The sequence below is a fragment of the Manis pentadactyla genome, chromosome 3 (genome assembly GCF_030020395.1).
Source record: "Manis pentadactyla isolate mManPen7 chromosome 3, mManPen7.hap1, whole genome shotgun sequence".
Classification (NCBI taxonomy): Eukaryota; Metazoa; Chordata; class Mammalia; order Pholidota; family Manidae; genus Manis; species Manis pentadactyla.
In genome coordinates, this window is record NC_080021.1 from 147,875,848 (window position 1) to 147,900,906 (window position 25,059).

A 25,059-nucleotide genomic window follows, 5' to 3' on the forward strand; every position below is an offset into this window, starting at 1 on the left:
TATGAGCGGCAGAAGATGGTGAACATGAAATAAATTGAATTCTAAATCTAAGAATATAAGCAAAGGTAGAAACAAGGCTAGAAGAAGAGTAAGTATATGTTACGTGCTCTGACAAAATAGGAGTAATGACCTTAAAATTGAAGGATAAAGGAAATAGAAATGGTAAAATAGAATAAAGTAATGAATAGTTAGATAAGAGGTCGATATCATTTAAAGAAAAAAGGAGCTGAGAGGATATAAAAGTGATTTGTAATAATCACTAGAATAATAATATAAGCTTTCCCAAAAGCCGAATTATTTCAAAAGAGCTAAAACAAACCACAGTAAAACAGCAGAAATAACAAAATACAAATTACATATATATAGTTTTGTGTGTGCATGTATACACACACACACATATTTGTATGTATGTATGTCCAAAATAAAATAGTAAGACACAGTTGAGTTTTTTGGTAATATCTATAAATGAGCTTCAAAGTCTCCATTAAAAGGAAAAGACATTAAAATTGGCTCACGAGGCAGAATCTGCCTCCTAAAATAGAAGAATTCATTATGCAAGAATAAAAGCTTAGGGTAAGGAAAAAGATTCAAAAGCAGGCACTGTGATTCTGATATCAGATAAAATACACAGAAATAGCATTTCTTGCCTATCAACGTAGCCAAAATTCAACAAGTGACAAAATGGCGAGGGGAGCAGACCGCAAGTAGGACTGATGGAAATATCAACTGTTCTAGCAACTGTTGAGGGGGATCAGACAAGATCTAACAAAACTACATTTGCTTCCACCTTTTGACTGAGTAGTCCCACAGTTAGGTATTTACTCTGAAAATACACCTTCAACAACACACAAAAATATATGCACAAGGTTATTTAGTATGGAGATTTTGTAAAATATTGGACACACCCTAAATGCATTTATTGCTGTCTGTTTAAATAAATTATGGTAACTCTCCCACAACACAGCTGTAAAGAAAGGAATAAACATCTCTATCAACTGATAGGTAGTCATTTCCAGGTTATATTAAGTGATAAAAGAAAAAAGAAAAAAAAAGCATTTCTAGTATTCTATGCATTTTACTTTCAACTGTTTTACATATTCCAAAATAAAATCAAATACATAAAATTAAATATATAAAGATGGGGAAGGGACTCTATAATTGGACAGAAGAGAAACAAATTAATCTCACTGTACATCAAATTGATGATATAATCATAGAAGGAAAAAGTACTTATTCAAGCCACTTCTGATTCAAGTAATCTGACTGCATTGCCTCAATGGGATATATTTTAAGAACAAAAGGAAATCTTGATTCTGTGTAAGGAGGTCAGGCAGCAGTGTTACTGGTGTAGTAATTCCAAAGTTATTTTGTGAGTACAGTAGTAAACTTACTGATATTGACAATGACCTCATTCTCACTGTAGGGAGGAGAAGATGGAAATACGAAATGGGCTAAGATCAAGAAGAACTTGTGCTTTTGGACTGGACCAGGAGTTGACACTATGACCTCCAGATACAGACCCCTAAGCTCTGCCCATTGAAAACGGGCTATAACTAAGGACATCCTTACCACCAAAATTTTGCCTTAAATGTCACTCCTTAATAAAAGAAACCACCTACTTGGAGAAATGGCTATTTCTAGGTCTGAGGCAGAGAAAATATAAAGTGAAGATTTTGTTTTGTCATAAAGGAGGAAGCACTGAAAAAAGATCAGGACTTCTCAAAAGCACAGAGTGTTAATTTGAAAAGCCATCCACTCATCAAACTTGGGACAGTTTAAGAACCAAAAAGGAATGTCATCAGCAATTAATCATTCCATTCAGAAAAGACTCATGAGCTTATAATGATATTTAAAAGGAAGAGGATTGAAGAAAGGATTATAAAATTATCATCTGGCAACCCCTGATTTAATAATTAATTTAGGTAGGTATCATCAACAGATGCTCAAATCTTGGGAAAAAGTTGACAGTGAATAATAGTCACAAGTCTCAAAATATTACCCCTCAAATCCACACTAGTAAGACAAAATGTACCTTTACAATGAAGAAACGTAGCAGATACCTCAACCAACCAAGTAAATAAATTTAACATTGCCAAAAATTGGACTTCTAATATTCTACTTCCTGACTTGAAGCAAAAAGGGTATATAATCTCACCTGGGTAGTTTTGTACCAAAAATATTTTACCCCTCCTAGAGTCCTGCAAAAACCATCAAACAAACCCAAAGTGTGAGTTATTCTACAAGTCACCATTGGGACTCATCGAAATCGTCAACATGAAAGAGTACTCCCACCACTCCACCCTGAGGACCTGGGAGCCCTGCCAGATCACAGGAAGTGAACAGATGGAGCAGATAATGACAAGGTATGATTCTGTATTCTGGATCAAAAGGGAGAGATCTATTAAAAATACTTTTGTGACAACTGGGGAAATTGGAATATAGACAATAAACTGGAGAAGATCACTGTAAACTTTATTAGAAGTGGTATTTTGGTATAAGGAAAATATTCTTAGGAGAGGCATCCTGACATACTTAGGGTGATTCTTACAATGCCTGCAAGGGGCAAAAGTGTGTGTATGTGTGTGTGTGTGTGTGTGTGTGTGTGTGTGTGTGTATAAAGAGACAATATTAATTTTTGGTAAACCCATATGAATGAATATATGTGTTCCTACTATTCTTTCAATTTGTCTGTAAATTTCAAATTTAACAAAACAAAACATTGGGGAGAAAACAATCAAAGCACAATTTAAAAATTATCAAGGGTTAGGCACCAAAAGGCTCAGAGCATAGAGCTCATGCCATAATGAGAGACTTCAAACTGATCCAGGAAGAGGCAGCTGGCATCTGGCCGTACCAGGAGCTAAGAGGAAGCCACTCCAGTGTCCTGCAGACCACCCACTGCCCGCCAACACTGTGCCCTTGCTGAGGAAGCCTGCCAGCTGTCTCTTTGTCAAAGATGTCTGCTTTTTATCAACAGCTACCTTCACTCGGCCCATGGAACATGCATGACAAGGATGGCTACCGATGCCCCAAGGCTTCAGTCTGAGTGAGATGGCCTCCTTTCCCGAGCCTCATGCTTCTCTGTGGACTTTCGCTGCTTCTTACTGCTCTCCCCCTAAACAACTTTGTTCAAAAGGCATCCAACAAGGCAGATGAGGCTCAGGAGTTAGAAAACAAGAACAGAATAGGGAAGGAGGTGAAGAGAGATGAAAAGTAAGTGTGTGCCTGCAAGAATTCCTCTCAAAATACTAAAGCAAAGGCTTTCATTTTTTCCATTAGATTTGAACTAGGAACTACTGACAGCTATCTTGTAACCATGCAGAAAGCTATCTTGCAGAAAGCTTGTTTTGAGAATGAAACAAATAATTGGAGATACCAGAGCTCCACTCAATGGCAGAAAGAACTGGGTTTCTGGAGAACTGCTTTACATCCTGGATCAAGTGATGATTGCCAGTGTGAAGTTACATGAGCCAATAAATGCCTTCCCTTTTCCTCTTATTTTTCCTTCTCCTAGTTTGGACTGAATTTTTTGATCACTTATACAAGTCAAACTGTCTCAACTGAAGTAACATTTCATAAAAAAAGTATTCTCTTGGACAAATAAACTAGAGAAATACCTATTGTTTACATTTACAAATAGATAAACTCATCAATTCACAAAACATAGTATGATGATAAAGGCTCTGAGATGTCCTGCAATAGAGGAACCTTTTTAAGTTTGTTCAAACCAATATGTGCCAAACCACTTCACTTTTCTTTCATTGAAGTATAATTCATGTATAGTTGGTATACTATTTTGGTTTCAAGTACACAACATAGTGACTCAACAGTTACCTACATTATTAAATGCTCACCCTAACTATTGTAGTAGTTACTGTCAACATCAAAAGATGTTACAGATTTACTGACTATATTCTCTATGCTATACTTTCTTCCCTGTGACTAATTTATATTTTGATTGAAATTTTGTGCCTCTTTATCCCCTTCACCTATTATACTTCCCCACCCCAAACACTCCCCTAAGGTAAACACTAGTCACTTTTAGTGTCTGTGAGTTTATTGCTGTTTTGTTCATTTTGTTTTGCTTTTAGATTCCATATGTAAGTGAAATAATATAGTATTTGTCTCTCTCCATCTGATTTATTTAACATAATACCCTCTAGGTCCATACATGTAGTTGCAAATGGCAGGATTTCTTTTTAATGGCTGAATGATATTCCACTGTATATATGAACCCCATCTTCTTTATCCATTCATCTACTGATGGGCACTTCAGTAGCTTCCATATCTTGGTTATTGTAAGTGATGCTACAATAAACAGGAATGCTGCATATATGCTTTTGAATCAGTGATTTTGTTTTCTTTGGATAAATTCCTTAAAATGGAATTACTGGGTCATATGGTATTTCTATTTTTAATTTTTTGAGAAGCTTTCATACTGCTTTCCAGAGTGGCTGCACCAATTTACATTCCCACCAACAGTGTCAGAGGATTCTCTATTCTCCTCATCTTCACCAACACTTATTATTTCTTATTTTTTGGATAGTAGCTGTTACAAATGGTGTGAGATAGTATCTCACCAGGGCCAAACTACTTGACTTTGAAGATGCCTATTAACAATCCTGAGAAGCAGTGTTCCATTGGAAACAATTTTTGTTATAATTGTGCAGAAATCATTCATTTGCCTGCAAAGAAATCCTATCACATATCATCACTTAATTTCAATACCATTTCATTTCCACATTAAGAATTTGAGGTCCAAACTAAAGATCATAACTCGATATTAAAAAGCTTAAATATACTTGCAGGAGTCTCTCCAGACTTCTCTGCATGCCTGTACCATACTGTTACATATTATAGTAAGCTATTTTCCTAGCTTGCCTATGACCTGGCTAATAAGCAGAGTACACAACCTTTTCCTATTTGTATCCTCAGCAGATTGAATTATGGCTGATACCTAGGAGGAGCTCAATAAATGTTGTTGAATGAATAAAGTCATTAGCAATTTACTTTTCTTTCTGTGGGAATTACATTTCTTGTTGCCTTCCTTCATTTTCCCTCCTATTACACTTTGAATTAATGCTTTTATTGAACAGTCTGTGGTAACTCCTACTTAAATCCTGGGAGGATAGATCTAATTCAGGGCTCATTAGTGTGAACAACTCTTTTAAATGATTTGAACTGCCCATTCTCTTTTACTTGTCTAGATTGAATCAGGTTTGATCATTGTGGATCTCTTTAATCTTTCATTTTCTTGGACAAACTTCTTCAATTAAAAGTGTTTCTAGCCCTGTTCTACCTCATTTTTCAAATTAGTAAAGAATGGCAATTTTAACACACTCTTTTCTAAAGAAGGAACGTTAGAGGAAATCATTATATGCTATTGTACACAGACCTAGTGGAGTTAACTTCATCTCTCCAGAACAGAATATTAATTTCCAGGCATCAGATTGTTGGAACAGATGGTTTTGCTCCTCTCCACATCTACTGTCTGTACTAGAAGATCACTATTTTGCAAACCTCAATGAATGTACAAACTAGAGTAATGCACGTCTTTGTAATATTTTTTATCCTTCCAATGACAGTGAAAAATGTCAAATAAATTAAAGCACATTGATTAAAAACAACTATGGTGGTAGAATACACTTAAAACCTTGAAACATGTAAAGTAAAGATTTTTATTTTTAAGTAACTGAAGATGGTAAATCTTGAGAAGATGCTGGGGAAGCATAAGAACCATTTAAAAATGTTTGTAGAAAGAGAAATATGCCAAAGTAATTTCAAGCAAGTAATTTGGCCATGTGACATATGTAGACTATATTTTTAAGGACAAAAGGGACCATATATAATTTAAATTGTTTGCAGTTATCATAGTTATATTGTTATTCTGAGACAGTGTTGGATAGAGGATGAAATAAAACCAATGAGCAATCCTGTTGGTGTCACTGAGAACAGGACATTCAGCAAGAGAAAAGATACAGATGTAAGACTGATGAGGATAAATAAACACTGTAGAATTGATTCTAAATTGGAAAAACCTGTATAAACTCATAGAATATTCTGTACATAAAAGATGCATATTTCTAACTCTGTTTACTAAAAAGACCGAAAGACAAATCCAATAGTAATGAGATTCTCAGTACTTGTATTGTAGTCTCTACCAATTTCAAAAAAAAAGGGAACAAGGAGTCTTTGGAGAAATGGTTGATTCCATGTCTGAAGAGGAAATATACAAGCTGAGTGTGGGATCAGTTGTCATACCAGAAAAAAAAAGAATCCTGAGGTCATATCAAAAGGACCTAGAGAGCTAACTTGCATGGATGCTCACTAAACAAAAACAGGGCAATCTAAGCAAAAATAAGGCTTATAACTTCAGTGAAATAAAACACATCAGTATATTTTAAATTGATTAATTCATAATGAAACTAAAAAATACCTTGGTGGCTTCTGGTCAATGCTAGGTAAGTAACCCCTAATAAATGAAAGAACTGAGCCTTAATCTTACTTTCCCTGTATGAAATGTACCTCATCAAATGAAATAATTAATGAGAAGCTCCTCCTTATTAAAGTATTCCAGCTAATAAGTGAAGAAGGAATAGGATAAAGAGAAGATTGCTATTCTGCAAAACTAAATGAGTAAGTAAGGGGTACATGCATGGTAGGCACTAATATCACAAAGAGGGACAGGCAGACATGACGCAACCTCCTGAAGGAAGTACACACACCAACTGGGTAGTAAGGAGTCTCACCCTCTGAAAAACAAATTTAGCTTAAATCTGATCAAGCCTTTAGCTATTATCCTACTAATTTATTGATAGTATTGGGAATGTAACATGCTAAATATAAATAACCCCATGAGAATGCAGTCAGCAAAATCTATACTGCATGAAGCTCTAAATAACCCAGATTCTTCAACCAAAAATGTTCAAAGAAAAAAAATGGAGGTGGTCTATAGAATAAAGGAAATTTAAGAGATATACCAGTTAATCACAATGTAAGAGTCTTATTTGGATCCTCACTCAAACAAATTACAAAGAAAAAGCTAGGAGACAATAGGGAAAATTTGAAAACAGACTCGATATTTGATAATACAAATTACCATTCATTTTTTACAAGTCATAATGACATTACATTTTTACTCTGAAAAAAAACCAGTCCTTACAGAGATACATACAATAATATTCAGGGATGAAACAGTGTGTGAATTGCTTTAAGATAATCAGAGTGGAGGAGGCTATAAATGAATGTATATTGGCCTTGAGTTGATAATTATTCAAGTTGGTGATGTTCATTACAGTATTCTACTTTTGCTTTAAATTTCCAGAAAGTTTCTGTAATGTTTGCAGTAAAACCTAGTGAAAGAGGGATCAGATGGATTCCCCAACCTAGAATGTAGGCCAGAGGGAGTGTGTGGAGTGACAGGGCCATAAGTTGCTGATAAACTACAAGGAATGTTTTTGAACTGAACTGTTCATTATCAAAAGACAAGGTTTTCTGAGTACAGTATATTTATGGTTACTGGAAATATTCAAGATGGGTACCAAGCATGAGCTGAGGAATTAAGTCATTTTTCAGATGCCTTCTAATATGCTGGTCTATGAGATTTTTTCAGTATCTTCTTCTATAAAGACCACCTGATTCAAAGGACTAATTGCAAAAACACACAGCATTTGTGTCTGTGTGCTCGTGCAGTGTGCACAGATGTGGAGCAGAAGGGCCAACTATAGAACACAGATGAAAGAAAATGAGAATGATCCTATAAAACATTTCAGCAAACCAGGAATGATCTAAAAAAAATTTTATGTGGACCTGCTATGCTTAACTTACTAGTGCGTAGAGTCCCATTGAATTTCTTTTAGCTCACTGAAAGATAAGAATGATTTCTCTGTCATCTAGGTAATAAACCCAAACACCAATTTTTAAAACATTAATTTATCTAGGTTTCAGAAAACCATGCAAAAAGATCATTAAGAGAACAAAATCCTGCTACCTGGGCACAATTTTCCTTTCTTTGCTTCAAATGTGCTAATTTAGTATGTTTGGATAGAACTTCCATCCTAATAGGCTTTTTACAAAGGTCAAAATTCAACTCCCCAGGAAACTAACAGAGGAAAGAAAGATAAAAAAGCTACATTTCTTCCAAGTAGTCTTTAAGATTGTTCTATAAATCTTGTGCCAAATATCTGAAAAGCCACCATCCAAACTGGCTGTTTTTGTGTGTGTGTTTTTTTTTTGTTGTTGTTGTTTTAGTGTAAAGGAAAATGTTAGGTTTCTTATCAGGTTTCTTCTTCATATCAGGAAATAATCAGTGAATGCATGGCTTATTTTGTCCACATTATCTGCCATCAGGAACAGCACCTCTGTATTATGAACCCAGTTTTTATCCTGACCTATGCAATTAAGTAACCAAATCCTGTTTCTGGAATTCACAGTTTTATTCTACTTGTCTCACTATACTCGGACTTCACTGGGTGTGCAGCAGCTCTGTCAGCTGGGACATTTGCACATGGGAGTATCCATCACTAGCCTAGAAGCCCCTCCCTAGGCTAAGAGAGTCTACGGAGGATTTTCTTACATGTGAGAAACTGCATGTGCATTCCATTTGAAGATGGTTATTACTTTTTCCTCCCCAGGCAACTTAGGCGTTTTCTTCCTTCTGATTCGTCTCATCACTGTAATGCAAGAATCATTTATTTTACTCCATTAATTTCCTGGCCAAGTTCACTGCCAACCAAAATTAGGGAAAAACAGTGTTCCAGATGCCTCTGTCTCAGATAATTTTAGAATTTGACTTCTCAACACAGGACATCTGAGCGCATAACCAATCTCTTAGAAACTGCCAGACTCAGTTTTATGAATTTGGAAAATGATTTAAGTCTAAATGAGTGACACTCTCCTCACTTTATATCAACATTTACTGAGTCGTTACTAAGAGAATCCTACTTATTGGCAGAGAGATGGGTTAAGCCAAAAATGTACTTTAATCACTAGAACTAACCCCAATACTGGGTGGAAAATGAGAAATGAATTCAGAGAAAGTATTTGATAAAAGAACCTGTCTTCAACATGTTAAGCAGACAACCACAGATTAAGTGAGCTCAAGGGTCGGCATTATCTGATTGCCAACAGAAAATGAGTTCCTAATTAAGGAAAGATCTTGACTAAAATGTTGATAAAAGCAACCTTATTTCTGTTAACAGACCCTTTATCATGTTAGAGTGGGGCCTAAGGGCCAGACTACTCTCATATTTTACTCTTGGGAAGTAAAGCTAAGAAGATAAATTATCAGCATGGAATAAGTTATATATTGCTCAAGGAAATTCATAAAGGTTGTAATCATTTGCACCAGGCGAGAATGAATATTATCTGAAGTGATTTTTTCCAAGTGGATCAGTAATTACTGGCATCTGCTAGAAGTACTTTGATGAATTAATTACAGGTTAGTGTGATATTCCTAAAACACTGACTTCCATCAAGACCCTCATGTGGGGTAATGCCATCATGTGAAATCATCACACCTGCCATGAGTTAATCAGTGAGTTTCAATAAGGGTTCTGCTAGGGCACCCATAGTGGACTACCATCAACTGATAAGGCAAACTGACTAAAATTACCCAAATTTCTATTCATAAAATGCTCCACTTACTCTTCATTAAAGAAGGCACTGAGCCATCTTATTGACTCCCCCATCCTTGGTGCCAGGAACATTGTCAGTGCTGGGAAAAAGTATGTCTCTGCTAAATATGAATGGAGAAGGAAGGAAGGAATCAAGGAATATCTGCTTAACAGGAACTCTGATTCAGCTGGGATTTTTCAGGCTATAGAATAAATATGGACCATACTTGTGATTTAGTTTGCTTTTTCTCAGAATTTTCACTGGTGTTAATTTATTCAATTTGGTGAACAGGTGAACACAGGTTTTAATAAAGGAGGACCTATTACTTCAACTGAGCCACTTGTGTGTTTGGCTCCCTAACCACCCTTGGCTGGCATCTGGGGACTTGGATTTGGGGAGGGTTCTCACCATTCCCTCGTAAGAATGTCTCACTGTGTCTAGACCATCTATGCCAACAATATGACTTACACTGAACACCTTTGGAGAGAGTGGAACTTTGGTACATGGGAGGTGCTGGGTACCCACAGGACCATACCCCAATAAAAACCCTGAGCACTGAGTCCCTAATGAGCTTCACTGGTAGGTGACATTTCACACGTGTAGTCACAATTCATTTGCTGGAGGAATTAAGCACTTTCTATGTGACTCCAATGAGAGGAATCTCCTGGAAGCTTAAACATGGTTTCCCCTGGATTTTGCCCCATATGGCTTTTCTCTTTGCTGACATTGCATTGTATCCTTTTACTGAAATAAATCATAGCTGTGTGTATGACTATATGTAAATCATGTGAATCCTCCTTAGTGAATCACCAAATCCTGGGGGAGTCTTGGGGACCCCCAATGCAGAGGACATACTAAGTTTGAAATAGTGATGAAACAAAAACATGGTAGATATCACTGATGAGCTCATGGGGTGGGTCTGGGCTGGAAAGCAAGACATGGACCCATCTCTGGCAAGTGCTCTCTAGACTCAATATCCAGGTCAACCTGCCTTGTGCAGCTAGAGGAAGGTCAAGCAGGAAGGAACTTAAGAAAGTACTGAGTCTAGATTTTCTTCAGATAAGATAAGGTTGACAGAGTAAAGACATTTTTCCACAGGACACAAGACTCATTAGAAGGAAATGCTAATACACACAACCATGTGTTAACCCCCTGTAGTTCCTACCAGTAAATTGTTTGCTGCATGGCTCGGGTCTGTCCTTTCTCAGAAGGCCTCCTGCTTGCATCAAGATGTGCCACATGGTTACAGATTTGCACCATGTTGCATTTTCAATTAAAACAGCTAAATGGGATATTTTAAAAGGATGATTTCAAACTGCCAGGACAATAATGCCACAAACTCCACCAGATTTTCTTAGAGTCAAATGACAGTATAAATCATTAGGAAAATGTGTGCCAACCACAGAAACAGCAATGCCTCAAACTCTTGGAGCACTGAGCAGCATCCAGTTGGCTGAGAAAGAACCAGCTTAAAATCACATTTCGTAATTACTATACTAGCTAGTTCATAGTTTTTTGGCAGATATGCCCTACATGCACAGCCGAACTCAGCTAATTTTCACTCTGCTGATCGACAAATATAATTTGTTCCCCCCTCAGAAAAACCACCCAGAAAGCTTTCATGAAATCTGAAGTAGTGCACCAAAAAGTGTTATTTGTTATATCCCATTTGTTATAACCTGGCTTTACATAATGCATATTAAATAGGCCACCCAATTCAACACAAAAAATTTCTACTATGCTAGGATGATGAGTTAAGGAAAGCCATATTAACTACTAGATACTGGAGTCTGAGAGTCAAAAAGCAAGACTTCACAAGTTCTTTAATTTTGGTCTTTTGTATTGAGCTTGCTTTCCCTAAGTCAGGAAACAAAAAATCATTTTTAAGTTATTTACTATGGGTTTCTCCAAAATCATGATTAGTTCTTAACACTTAGAGTACAAATAACTATACAACACTACCTCAATTTCCTTCAACAATAAAATATTTGCATGACTCAAGAAATAAAAGAGCTTTTCTATTAAACTTATTTTTTCATACTGTTTCATTTTCAGCTTGTCTTCTTGGGACTGTTCATCAAATGCCCAAGTGTCCAATTTTATTTACAAATGGGTGCTTTATGATGACTTCAAAAAGCATTTGAGGTAGTCTTTAAACTTTTTGTATTTCTTAAACATTTGATAATAATTTGTAAAATGTTTAACTTAATCAGCATCCCCAGACCATTGATGAGGTGTCTTACCTAGCCTTGCTGTCTCTAGAGGCAACCTGAGCTTTTCTTGAGTAGAGTGTAAATGGCCCATTCTACCAGCTGGGTACATTAAAACTATGTTATGCTGAGTTCCCAAAGACTTGGCCAAATCTTCATGACCTACATGACCTTCCTCTCAGACATCCTTTGTCTGTGGAGCATCTTGAAAGAATATATAAGGCAAGAGTATTTTCAATCAGTGCAAGTAAAGTGAAAGAATCTTCTCAGATTAAAGCTGCCAGCTTTCCAAATAGAAAATTTTGCCAGTAGGAAAAAGGTATAAGATTAAGAATAACAAATTAAACTGACCAAGTATGCTTTAAAATGTCCCATACGTTTAAAAACCCTTTGTCCCCAGCTGATAATGGAAAGCTAGAAGCTGTGTTCATATAAACCTTATAGTTAAAAGTTTGGTAAAGCAGTGAGATCTCCAAAGGGTCCCTGGGCCCCAGGATCAGCATCAATTGGTAACTTGTTAGAAATGAGAATTTCCAGATTTTTCTATTTTCCACAGAGATCTTAGCAATCTTTCTGGATGATTCAGATGCCTGCTAGCTAGGGAACTACAGATGTAGAAGCTGGAAGTCTAGCCTGTGGGTAAGAGTGACCGAGTTTGAATACCAGGGTCTTCCCCTGATAAATGGTGTGACTTTGGACAAACTACTTAACTTGTCTATGAGTTAATTTCTTCATCTGTAAAATGAAGATAACAATAGTTCCTAACTCACTGGAACACTGGCAATAAGACAATACATGGAAAAGTGGCAAAATGCTTGACATATACTAAGCACTCGATAAATGTGAGCAATCATTTTCTCTGCTATGAGATTACCAGATTTGTTTATTCCAGTTTACTCATCTGTTTATTCAGTTAGCATTTATTCAGCATTTACCACATACCAGACTTGGGCCCTGAGTAACACAAGATTCCTTGCTGCAGCACTTTGTGGTCCAGGCTGGACATTAGAATTATCCAGGGAACACAGGTGAAATCCCACTGCCTGAGTCCCACTCACCAAAAAATAAAAAAATAATGATAGTGGGGCCCAAGTTCGGATACGTTTTTAAAAGCTAACCAGAAGATTCTAATGGAAGGAGCAAACCCAAAAGCAAGAATTACAGCCCAAAGGCCAAGGAACAGTGGCTGGATATATGCAGATGATCCTGGAGAAACTTCTAGGGAGGGGCCGTTTGCCCAGCAAGCTTGTTAGTGCTTATATATTCCACTGCTTTACTGATCTTCTTAGGAAGTGTGGATCATGTTTTCCTAATCCTCAGTCCTTGCCACCACGCCAGACACCCCAGATACAGGAGAGTTTGTCAACGCAACAAGAAGGGAGGCCTGTTCCTAGGACAGGGCCCTCCCAGCTCCTGGAAGCCTGAGCACAATGTTTCAGCACAGAGGAGTAATTATATAGCCGTCAACTCTGTAACAACTCATAAATGCATGTTTCCCTGCATATATTGCCCAAGACTCAAGGCTAAACATAATGGTCTCACATACCAGTTTCCAAGGGGAGGAGCAACAGGGGCAAAGCTTTTAAATTAATTAAAAGAGACACTCAGGCACACTTCATGCCATTCTTTAATCTCCATTCTGCTGTGGTAAATACAGAGTGACAGCAACGGGCCCCGGCTAACGAGCTGAAGGCAGGACCCTCTGGAGGCTCACCAAGCAGCCCTCAAACACACTGCAGCAGGGCCCAGGGCTCAGCAAAAGGACGGCAATCGCCTTGCTTCAGCTGTGCCCCTGACGTCACCAGAGTGCTCTCAAGAATGCCCGCTGGACATGCAATCCCACTCTCCCTTGACCATTAGCAATTTTTTAACAGATAAAAAGGAAATTGCATATATTGTAATTAAAAAGTCAGAGAATAACAACAATAAAGCTTTATGGAAAGTTTTCTAGGGTCAGGCACTGTGCTAAAGGCTTTTCATTTCATCGTGGTAACCAGCCTCCTACTGACCCTCACCTCCTAGTATGCACACCCCTGTAGCGAGAGGGGGACTGAATCTGAGCTGGCCAGTGGCACCAATAGAAAATTCCAGAAGTTATTGTCTGTGACTTCTGAGTTTAGATGATAAAATACATCATGACCTCTAACATGACCTCTTGGATCCCTTGCCCCGAGGGAAGTCAGCACCATTTCAAGCAGACATTCGTGCAGCCCTATGGTGAGGCCCATGTGGAGAGGAACCAGCCATGTGACCAGGCCACCTTGGAAGTGGAACCTCCAGCTCCAGCCAAGCCATGAGTCTTCCAGATGAAGCCCCAGATACTGCAGAAAAGGTAAGTTATCACTGCTGGGCCCTGTCTGAATGCTGGACTCACAGAACCCATGGGACAACTGCTGTTTTAATAATTAGGTTCTGCAACTTGTTATGCAGCAGTAGCTAACTCATACATAGAGCTGCTCTTATTTTACAGTTGAGGAGAGTTGAAGTGATTCAATCATGGACATAATCGGTGAAGCAATGGCAATTTGAGTCCAGGTTTGCAGACTGAAGTTCTAGCTCTCATTCTGCCTTTCTACTTCTGACAGATAAATGTAAGGTGTGCAATCTATTTCCCAACCCTTGGTTAAGGGAAAATAATTAGGTAATAGGAAGCTCTGAAGCACTTTTGGTTGTCCCACCATAACTTTGTTCCTCCTCCATGGCACCTGTATTTCAGCTATTTCTCCATGGATAGACCAGATTTTCCCTGGAGGGCTGGAGTAATCTCTCTCTTATGGTAGTGCTTGTACATCGTAGAAGGGTTGGAAATAGGATGCTGAGTTAATCCTGCAAACTTGCATTAACCTGCCTGGTTTGAAAGCTCTGCCTTCAGGGCTGGGTGATTTTAGGCAAGTTACCTAAATTTTATGAGCTATAGATTCATCACTCATATCAGGGCCAATATTCACACATATTATTTTTGTCCACCCTGAATCACAAAAATACTCTCATATTTAACACATCACCTGGCAAGTGCTCCATAAACTGTTACCTATTTGAATTATCATCATCAATTATGTGTTGAAAAATACCCAACATTTTAAATGCCCAAACAAAAACTTTGCTCTCCACCCTTCCTTACATGGAAGGAGAATTTCTGAAGACACAGCAGTGGTTCTGGGGAATGGAGAGAGCCTGCTCTGCACTAAAAGCTTTAGAGTCACCAGGCTGGCCAAAGTGCTAAGGCCTCGGCCATGGTTCCCCTGCCAGAGGTAGGAGAGGATGGGGGACAGCTGCCACATACATCCACTGCCCAGTGAGATGTATGCAGACAGCAGTCAGGCTCTTTCTGATGAGAAGAGACCTAAGGCAAGGAGGGTCTTCCTCTCCATGGCCTTATAAGCAGGGGTGGAAAGGGGTTCTGCCTCCATCCTCTCTCTTAATCCCATTACGTTTGTACACTTCGCCAGCACAGACAAAGCTCCTTAGCCCCTGCCAGCACACACTCTGGTGCCTTCCCTGGGACTCACTTCTCCTTGGCCTTGGAGCTAACGAGCTGTCAAGTGTCTTACTGTCCCCTCCGGTGATTTCCACTCAAATGCTGTTTCGAGTCCCACTGCTTTTTGAACGTAGCTTTGTGGATCCTATGTTTTCTTCCTTAGGCATGAGAGAGTTTTCTGTGTTTGGGGTCCAAAATATTTCTACACCCTTCCCCTTCTGAGTAAGACTAAGAAAAGGAAAATTGGAAGAAATGCCAGCCACTTTGACCCATCTCCAAATAAACACAAATTCCTAGCATTGTAAGGTGCTCCATTAGGGTCTTGGGGGGTTATAAATGACCCCTACCAGTACCCCACTGTAACAGAGGAAACTTTACAAAGTACACATGACTATGTAACAAAGTGCCAAGTGCAGAATGCAAGGGATGGGGGCCCAGGAGGGCTGAGGAAGGTAAAAAGCTGAAAGATGGGGACACAGGACAGGACCTGGAGCAGTTAGCCTCAGGCATGGGCTCTAAAGGACGAGAGAGGCCTGGCCTCAGGAGGTGGGAACAATCCAGGCAGAAGGAATGAAAGGCAGGGACGCAGGAAAGAACGAGACAGGAGTGCTAAATGCTACGCATTCGCAAAGAAGCAGGGACATGGACTGCAAAAAATTAGATGAGGGGAAAACACACGGCAATAAATAGCAAGAATGATTTTCAAGAAAAGTAACGGTGTTTTGTAGATTACAGAGCAAACTGGAGTCACATGGATTTCAAGCTTAAGAATAAATCACATTTTCTAATCAGTATCTCAGTGACCATGAACATAAAACCCTAAAATTAGAGAAGAATATTTTCAAAGAAGGCAATGCCAACTAAACTGGGGAGCCCTCTTTCCGACATGTTAACAAATGTCCCTCACTGAAAGATTTGCTTGAACCACTAAACTAGCTACAAGTCAAATTCTTTACAGCTCTTTTTTTTTTGCCTCGTCTACTTTTAAAACTATTACCTAAAGTGAGGAGGCAGCTATTCCATGACTCAAGTCAGGAATCTGTTACCAACAGTTACTTAATGATTTCCTAGAGTCAGTATCCATGAATCAGACTGGTCTCAAGGTGGAGATAGTGGGCATCAGAGGTGCACGTGGTTATTGATAAGGTCGAAGGGTGTGTGTGCCTTAATTTCTCTATCCTTTGGCCCAAATTTAGAAATCTACACAGAGCAAGCTCTCAAACAGAAATTCTGTGAATTGGAACTCCTTTCTCTTTCTCCTTAGAACCACAGAGCTAACTTCAAAAAAGATCCAGAAAACATCATAGGCCATCAAATGATGGGTCTTGAACAAGCCAGAGATCAGGCCAAGTCCAGGGTGGGGGTGGGGGCTGGATAATTGTTTCTACATTGAAACTGTAAGTATGCACTTTTCCCTATGTACACATATATACACGAATAGGTCATGCTGTGTGTCCTCTCTGTCCCAACAGATGTCCCCTGCACAACAGGGCCCCAAGCCGGGCGTCCTTACCATATACCACATGCTCGGCCACTTGGGATCATTGAAGTAAGTTGCCTGGGCACGACTGAAGTCATAATCCCTCTTTGTCCGTTTTTTTACCACTTGCTGTTGGATCCACTCCACCTGCCAAGAAGGATGATATTTGGTGAGTGTTCAAGTTCTGTTAGAGTTAGCACAACATAAATGATAATTGTGAAGCATTTCCCATCTTGAATCAGTTCTGTTGAAGTTATAGGCTTCATTCTGGTAACCAAAACATCAGAGTCCAGGGACTCAGAGATTCTCTAGAAACCTCAATTCTACTTTTTATGCAAGAACTTTCTAGTCTTCTAAAACAGATCATTCCTCTCTCTGACCAACATGCTAGCCTTTTAGCTTTTTCAGAAAGAATATTTTACTCACACTCCACTGCAAATTAAGTGTTCATTGTTTAAGCTAATTTTTTCCTTCTTACCTTATACTAAGGATCAGCAAACCTCTTCTATAAAGGCTCAGGTAATAAATATTTTAGGTGTTGCAGGTCACACGATCTCTGTTGCAACTATTCACTCTGCTCTTGTGTGCCACAGAAAATACAAAACAAAGCGGTGTGACTGTGTGCCAGGAAAACTATGTACAGAAACAACTGGCAGACAGGATTTGGTCCAGGCCACACTTTTTGACCCCTGCTCTGTCCTGTACATTCCAAATCTTAAATGTTCTCAGATTACATATCAAATTTAAAAATCATCCTGGGATCAAAATGCTCCAGAATCACACATTTTTAAAAAATGGCTTTCTAAACACTGTGTGGTGGGAAAAAGCACTATTTGGGGAGTCAGACAACCAAAGCCCTAAACTTGCCTCTGACACAAAACTGGACAAAGCACTCAATTTCCTGAGCCATAGGCTCTTTGACAGCTTTAAAATTCAAACCCACTACCTTTGAGAAAGTTTTCATATTCAGGCACAACTCCTGCTTAAATGAAGCAGTTGGGAACTTTGAGTCTAATAGTTATAACCTAAATCATAGGAATACATCTGGGGATGTTTTTAAAACAGGTAATCACTATGGCAATATACAAATAAGCATGTTCCACTTTAAATGGTGCATCTTAAATGCATATCAGCCCTTGTGGCATTCTACAATTTGTTCCTGAAGTCTCCTTTGTTTGATTTCTTCTGGCCATAGCTAATTTAGCCACAATGCTCTAAAGTGGTATGCAAGATTAATTTAAATGGTGATTCCTAGTTATATCAATAACAAGGCAAACAAAGAATCACATAGTCTCCTAAGTAAATATAAAATCTATTTATGATTAGGGCCACAGATAAGCATCATATATGCACATTGTCTGATAGGTAATTTAAGTAAAATTATCAGTACAGAAATAAGTCAGTGAATGAAAAATGGAAGTTTTTCTGCTCCTGTCTTAATTAATCTGGACCAGGTGACTCTCTGGCACTGAATTGTTCTGCACTACATGCACATGTACACATGCACACTGGATAAAAAGTATTACATGCTACTTCTTTAAACTGCTGGGCAATAATTGTCAGAAAAGCTTTTTCTTTAATTCAAGAGGCTGCTTTTTGGAAATCACATCAAAATTAATGTGGCAATAAAAATGTGCATCCAGTTTTTTAAATGAGCAGTTTAATTTTTAAGTGTACATGTTTCAAAAAAACACAAAAATAATACATTTTTTTCTCAAAAAAGTGAAGCAGTCATTACAGGCATTCATGTACTTTCTTTCCTTCTAGGGAACATTTTAATCTCTTCATTTCAAATGATCCTTCTAAGGAATGAGTTTCATTCACCCATTTATTCATTCAATAAGCATTAAGTGCCTCTTCTATACCAGACTCTGTGTCAGCGATACAAAGATAAGTAAAAAATAGTCTTTGCCTTTGAAGGACTTATATTTAACCAAGGATTCTCTAGCAAGCATTCCACAATTCTCCATTTCATAAAAATGTAATTATCTCCATGGATGACATCTGACACAAGTACTATCACAAAACTAATTAGACCATTTATAAAAAATTTGACTATGCAGATCATATTTGCAATCTTTACATTATTGTCTATAAGTTCTATCACAGTAAGATTGAACAAGCTTATATTTGCACGCTTGGTAAAAGATGGCTATAGATCTGTTTACAGCCAAAGAACACTCTGCAAACTAATCCTGTCTTGGCAGTGGCCTTTCCTAACAGAGCTCCATAAAATCTGAACTGCAGACCTTTATATGTGCATAAACCAAAAAGTGCCAAAGCTTCCCTAGTGTGGACTCAGACCAACTGCCAGAGATCAGGCCAAGTCCAGGGTGGGGGTGGGGGCTGGATAATTGTTTCTACAGTGAAACTGTAAGTATGCACTTTTCCCTATGTACACATATATACACAAATAGACAAACACGAGAGTATGTGAGAAAAGCAAGTAACAGCCATTTTCCTGGATGAACTATAGGTACTAAAATAGAACAAAGAATCTTAACAAACAGCATTTCTTCTGTAAGTTTACCAAAGAACTATGCTTAGTTGCAGGACTTGGTGGCTAGGAGGTGACTAGTAAGTCAACATCTAGCTTTGACTGTAAGTCACTCTGATCACAGGGCTATAGTACTCAAGAAAAGTAGAGTGGGTTTTTTTTTGTTTAGTGTCAGACACCATGTATTTTGCCTTGGTACTTTCAGTATGAGTATATAACCCTACATTTCTTGGGAAGGGGGAAAAGCACCTCTTGGATCAGAAGATTTCTATGACTCGAAAGACCATATATATTTTAAACCATTATCCATATGTCTGTCCTTGATCCCTTTAAGAGACAGCTCAGAGGAAGAGACAGCTCAGAGGTAATATGGTATACAGATTTCACTCCTTGTCAAGAGGTCCAATGCAAAAAAAAAAAAAAACCCCATTAGAAAATCATTTTCATAAAACTATGATCTACCTAGGAGAAAAGAAAAACTGTGTTTTCTTCAGTAGTTTAACTTCTAAAAGTTCAATTTCCTATATATTAAGAAACTACAGTTAATTCAGAGCATAAAAACTACAGACCTTTGAAATTCTCATTTTATTCTCCATTAAGTTCAACATACACGTGGTACATGGTATTAAGGACACCTCCCTCAGCTCACAGAGCTCTCCGCCTTACATGGCCCACGAGAAAACCGGGCATTCACCACTTCAGCATCTACGTATAAAAGATGGCCTCATTCATCAGATTTCACTTGTCTAGAAAAGCACATTAATTGATTATTATAGGAAGACTATCCCCACATCTCAGCTGAACTCATGCCTCATTATTTTAGAATTTATCAACAACTTTCTGGTACTATATACATGGGGAAGGCAATTTATCAGCAATATGAGGAAAAGAGAGCATATGAATATGTTATTACATAAATATAAATGGAAAACAAATTATATCACAGGAAAGACAAATACTGCATGGTATCACTTTTATGGAATCTTAAAAAGAAGTCAAACTTGTAGAAACAGTAGAAAAGTGGTTGCCAGGGACTAGGGAGTGGAGAAATAGGGAGAGGTTCGTAAAAGGGTACAAACTTTCAGTTACATGATGAGTATGGTCTGAGGATCTAATGTATAACACCATGAATATAGTTGATAACACTGTATTGTAGGATTTAAATTTGCTAAGAGAGTAGAACTTAAATGTTCTCAGACACAAAAAAGGATAAATCAGCAGGAAAAAAACAGATTACTTCATAAATGATGCTGAACTGGGAAAATATGATGTTCAACTGGGGAAAAAAATAAAATTGAAACCATTCTCACATTTTACACCAGGATCAGTTCCAAGTGAATCATATATAAATGTAAAACCATAGAAATACCATGGGAAATATGGGAGATTTAAAAAATAATCTTAGAGTGGGACCTGCTTGTCTAAGGATAAAACAAATAAAAAAGTGATTTAGAAAAATTGATAATTCAGCTACAAAAAATGTAGAGTAGGCATAGCAAAAAAAAACACAAAAAACTTTAAGAACAAGGTAAAAGATAAACTGGGGAAAAGTTTATAGCTCCTACCAAAGGCTCTTTCCCTAATATATAAAGAGTTCCCACAATCAGTAAGAGAAAAAATCAATAGGAAAACAGGCAAGTGATAGTACATAATCTCTGAAAAGGTAAATCAAGTATCTTAAACATAAAAATGTGCCTAGCTCATGCATAAAAAGACAAAAGCAAATCAAAACTATACCAAGATACCACTTTTCACCTTTCAGATATTAAACAATCTCAATATTGACAATATACCATTAGTGAAGGGAGGATAAAGTAGTCATTCCCATATAATGATGGGAATGTTGATCTGTACAACTCCATGGAGAATAATGGGACAGTATCTATAAAATTCTAAAAGAAGTCATTCTACCTTTAGGAATGTATCCTACATATTTATTTGCACATGTAATATATGCAGGGTTATTTATTGAAGCACTGCTGGTAACAACTGAAAACTATAAACAACATATCAGTAGGGATGAATTAAATAATGACACATCCATACACGGAGTACAATGCAACCACAGAAGAGAACGAAATGGACCTTCTGTACTGATAAGACTAGTCTTCATGACATAAAGGTTACTATAATTTCTGCATCTCTCTGAAGTGATTACACCTAAAATATCTTGAGACAACACTGGCTGCTTTCTGGGGGTGAACAAGTCACTGAGATACAGCGACAGAAGGGAAACCCTTCACTGCATGCTTTTTAATGCCTGTTACTTTTGAACTACATGAATATGATTCCTACGCAAACAATTTAAATGTTTTAATTTAATATGCCCCATCAGTTGATTACTCTCACATAATCCAATGATTACTAATGTGCTAAATGCCTAACAACATATTTTTTAAAGTAATAGCAAGAAAAATAACATATGGTTTTATATGTTCTAGCACAGCAAGTATTGAGAAAAGGTGGGTAAATAACAAAAAGAACTAGATGGACTTGGGTGAACTTGGTTTATAATCTCAGATTTGCCACCAGCTACCTGTGTGAACTTGCAAAATCTCTGTGGGCTTCTTTTATCTGTAAAATGAGAGAAGATAGACCAAAAATGCTCTCTAGCTTTGAGATTTTATCTGTATAGTTTATTCTTTGATTTGATTGGGAATTAAAAGTTTGTGTTGAATGCAATAGAGAGGAAAGGCATGTGCTTCCATTGATAAACGATCCTAAGTCATTCTGTGAAGATGCAAGATTAATATTTAGAAAGGAGTGTAGTAAATCATATTACTCCTTTTGTGATTTGATAAAGCCATTGTCAGGAAATAAACTATGTGGGATTTCATAGTCATTCATTTCATTTTATATCCTTTTCTGATTAGCCTAAACAGAATGGGGGAAAAAAGCGTGAAAATATTTTTCCCCTATTTTCTTCACTGACTTTGAAAACAAAATAGAGCTGCCTTGATAAAAAAAAAAGTATCAGCTAAGCGCATAAGGGCTATGTGCATTTTTGCCACAGAAGAGAAGGATCAATGAAAACAATTTAGAGTGCAAACTGCTCCCAAGCCTTCAAATCTGAAGCCAACCTATCTTCTAAAACTCTGATCAAGAAATCAGAGTTGATCAGTGAAAGCATCAGAGAATCCCAGAAAAGTATGTGTTTTAATGAAGGTATTCTAGTCTTCACATCTTGCTTCATCTACTAACTACCTGATAATTAGTTAGTTACTAAATATTTACATTGTTACTTGACTCACTCTTTTTCAAGAAAAAAAAAAGCTTCATTGTTTGAATTTGGCTTATTTCAGATAACTATTTGTGAACAAAATAAGCATTACTGTTTATTTGATGGAGAGTTTTTACTTGATTTGCTTGAGATAGGCTCTTTGAATCCTACTTAATGACTGCAAATATCAGAGGCTTATATTAGAGAGTCATCAAGTCAGGAATATGAAGACTCCTACACATTCTGAAAGGTCACTGAGAAGAAAGTTGTGAACTACATGCTGCTTCTACGTTCAGAACAGTGCAATAGAAGGCAACACTCACCACGGTAAAAAGCTTTTTAACTGCCATAAAATTTTATAATTAGTTGGCTTTCTCCAAGTAAACCAAAATTTTAGAAATGTGTCATCAATTTAATCTTGCTCTATTCCTTTTAGTGAAAAACTCTTGGCATTGTTCTAACTGTATTACTTACTTTCAGAGAATTAAAGTCATTTTTCTCCCCTTAAATTATTCCATTATATTCTGCATTCCTCTAAAACTTTGATTTTCTAATTTGTTTTCCTGTTTTTTTTTCTTTTCTCTCCCCACTTCTGATAAGATGATGTGAATAAATGGCTACATCCAATTAAACGTGTGCTGTAAAATGTATGTTCTACCCTCAAGACCCTTCCTCTCATTTGTCTGTTCATTCCAAATACAGAGAATACCTACTATGTGGCAGGCACTGTTCTGGATGCTACAAAATGGAACTTAACAAAAGAATCAGTGTCTGCCTTCAGGCAGTTTGCATTCTAGTAGGAGCTGGGCCAGAAGCATATAAATAAACAAAAGATTATATAGTAGACTATCATAATTTTAAATAGTACAAAAAGTAAGTAATGTGGTAAGGTGGTCAAGAGTGATTACAGAGGATGGGGATATTTTAGGCAAGGGAGTCAAGAAACGCATCTTTGAAAAATATTTTAATAGAGTCCTGAATAAGAAGGAACCAGGCATATAAATATTTCAAAGAAAATCCTATTATAGGCAATGTTGAGTAACTAATGCATAAAGCCCTAGAATGATTGGGTGTCTGTATTTTTGTCCAAAGCTCATCCATGGGCCACAGATGCCTACAGCAATACTTAAAGGCCTATGGGTGCGTATACCAGTAGTCCATTTCACCCTCCAGTGAATAGATGAGGGAAGAGTTTCATACAAGTCATGGAAGCAGAGGCACAGCCATCTGGTCAGCTACTTCTGGACTCCTAGTTATCAGGAATATAATCTAGAAGGGGACACAGGCTCAGGTGGGCATGTCCTCAAGGCTCCACCAAGTCCTCAGCTGATGGGACAAACTCAGCTAAAAGGCAGCTCAACAAGGCCTTAAAGCATAAGGCCCTGGGCCGGGGACCTTCTTGCCTAGATCTTGGGATAGGACCCTTGTGATGCTAGGCACTATAATCTGGTCCAGAGGGGGCTTGGATGCAGATTCTGTCCTTTCAATTGTATATTAAAAGCCACAGGTTTAATGTTATCTGCACAGCAGAGACAGAATACAATGATTATAGGAGAAAGGGTCTGAAGCATAAAGCATTCAAGCATAAGGAAATGGTAGGGGCATAGTATAAAGTGCTATTTAGTATAGCAGCAGGTATGGAAAACAGGACTAGGAATCAGAAGACAGTGACTCAGTTCTGCCATCTAGGGTCTATCAATGACCACCTCTGTGACTCCAAGAAAAACAGACATAATACCCAGCAGGTGGGTGAGGGGATGGATGAAATAGGTGAAGAGGAAAAAAATATAGATGCTAAGATCTGTTGTTAGATAAACCTTTCAAAACAATTTAATATTCAATTAGATTTTTAAAAATCAAGGTAACTCCTTCTGGAGCTATATGCAAAAAATATCTAGTGTGTGCTCTTTATACATGTAGAAGGGTAGAGCTGGGCTAGATTGTGCCACTGATAGGCAAGGACAGAATAATGAAATGGGAAAGCCTCCTATCTAAGTTCACGGTAGAGTACCACCAATCACTAGGCTAGCCACTTTGGGCAAATCATGTAAGTTTGGCACTCTACATTCTCTTCTGTAAAAATGATATTATTGTTGTGAGGCTCAATATAGAATGTGCTATGCAAATGCAGGCTCCTGCAAGACTTAGTACCTTATATTCTGATTGCATGCTTCCTCCCACTTCCTTGGAAGAAAGAAACTAGTACCAAGGGAGGGCAATGCTTAGCAACAGGCCCTCAATAAATGTATGTAGATGAACAGACAATATTTTTGCATTGTATTAATACATTTTTGATAGGTGTGTCTAAGTTTTCAAGTTATTTAAAAAAATTGCAGGAAATTTTAAACTGGCAAAGAAGAAAAAAGGGTGTCTGCTTAATCCTACCAAGTACTTTGTATTTCAACAACTGAAAGATGGTAGCCCAAGGATGATTAACTACTAGTGATGAATAGCATGTAAAGGTATTAATGAAGGATGTGTTCTTTCTATATGCAATTCTGTTTCTACAGTGTCATGGAACCCTTCCTTCTGGGTTTGAACCCCCTACTTGAAACCTAC

General features: G+C 37.7%; 1 protein-coding gene across 6 annotated transcripts in view; it reads right to left on the reverse strand.

Moving 5' to 3' along the window:
- PCSK5 (proprotein convertase subtilisin/kexin type 5) overlaps window positions 1-25,059 on the reverse strand; it is a 452,855-nt gene that overhangs the window by 337,938 nt on the left and 89,858 nt on the right. For all 6 annotated transcript variants that reach the window (XM_057498570.1, XM_036893448.2, XM_036893449.2 and 3 more), the window contains exon 3: window positions 16,817-16,930. In XM_057498570.1, the coding sequence (XP_057354553.1) occupies window positions 16,817-16,828 (12 nt within the window). In that variant the 5' untranslated portion in view covers window positions 16,829-16,930. The remainder of the gene's footprint in view (window positions 1-16,816; window positions 16,931-25,059) is intronic.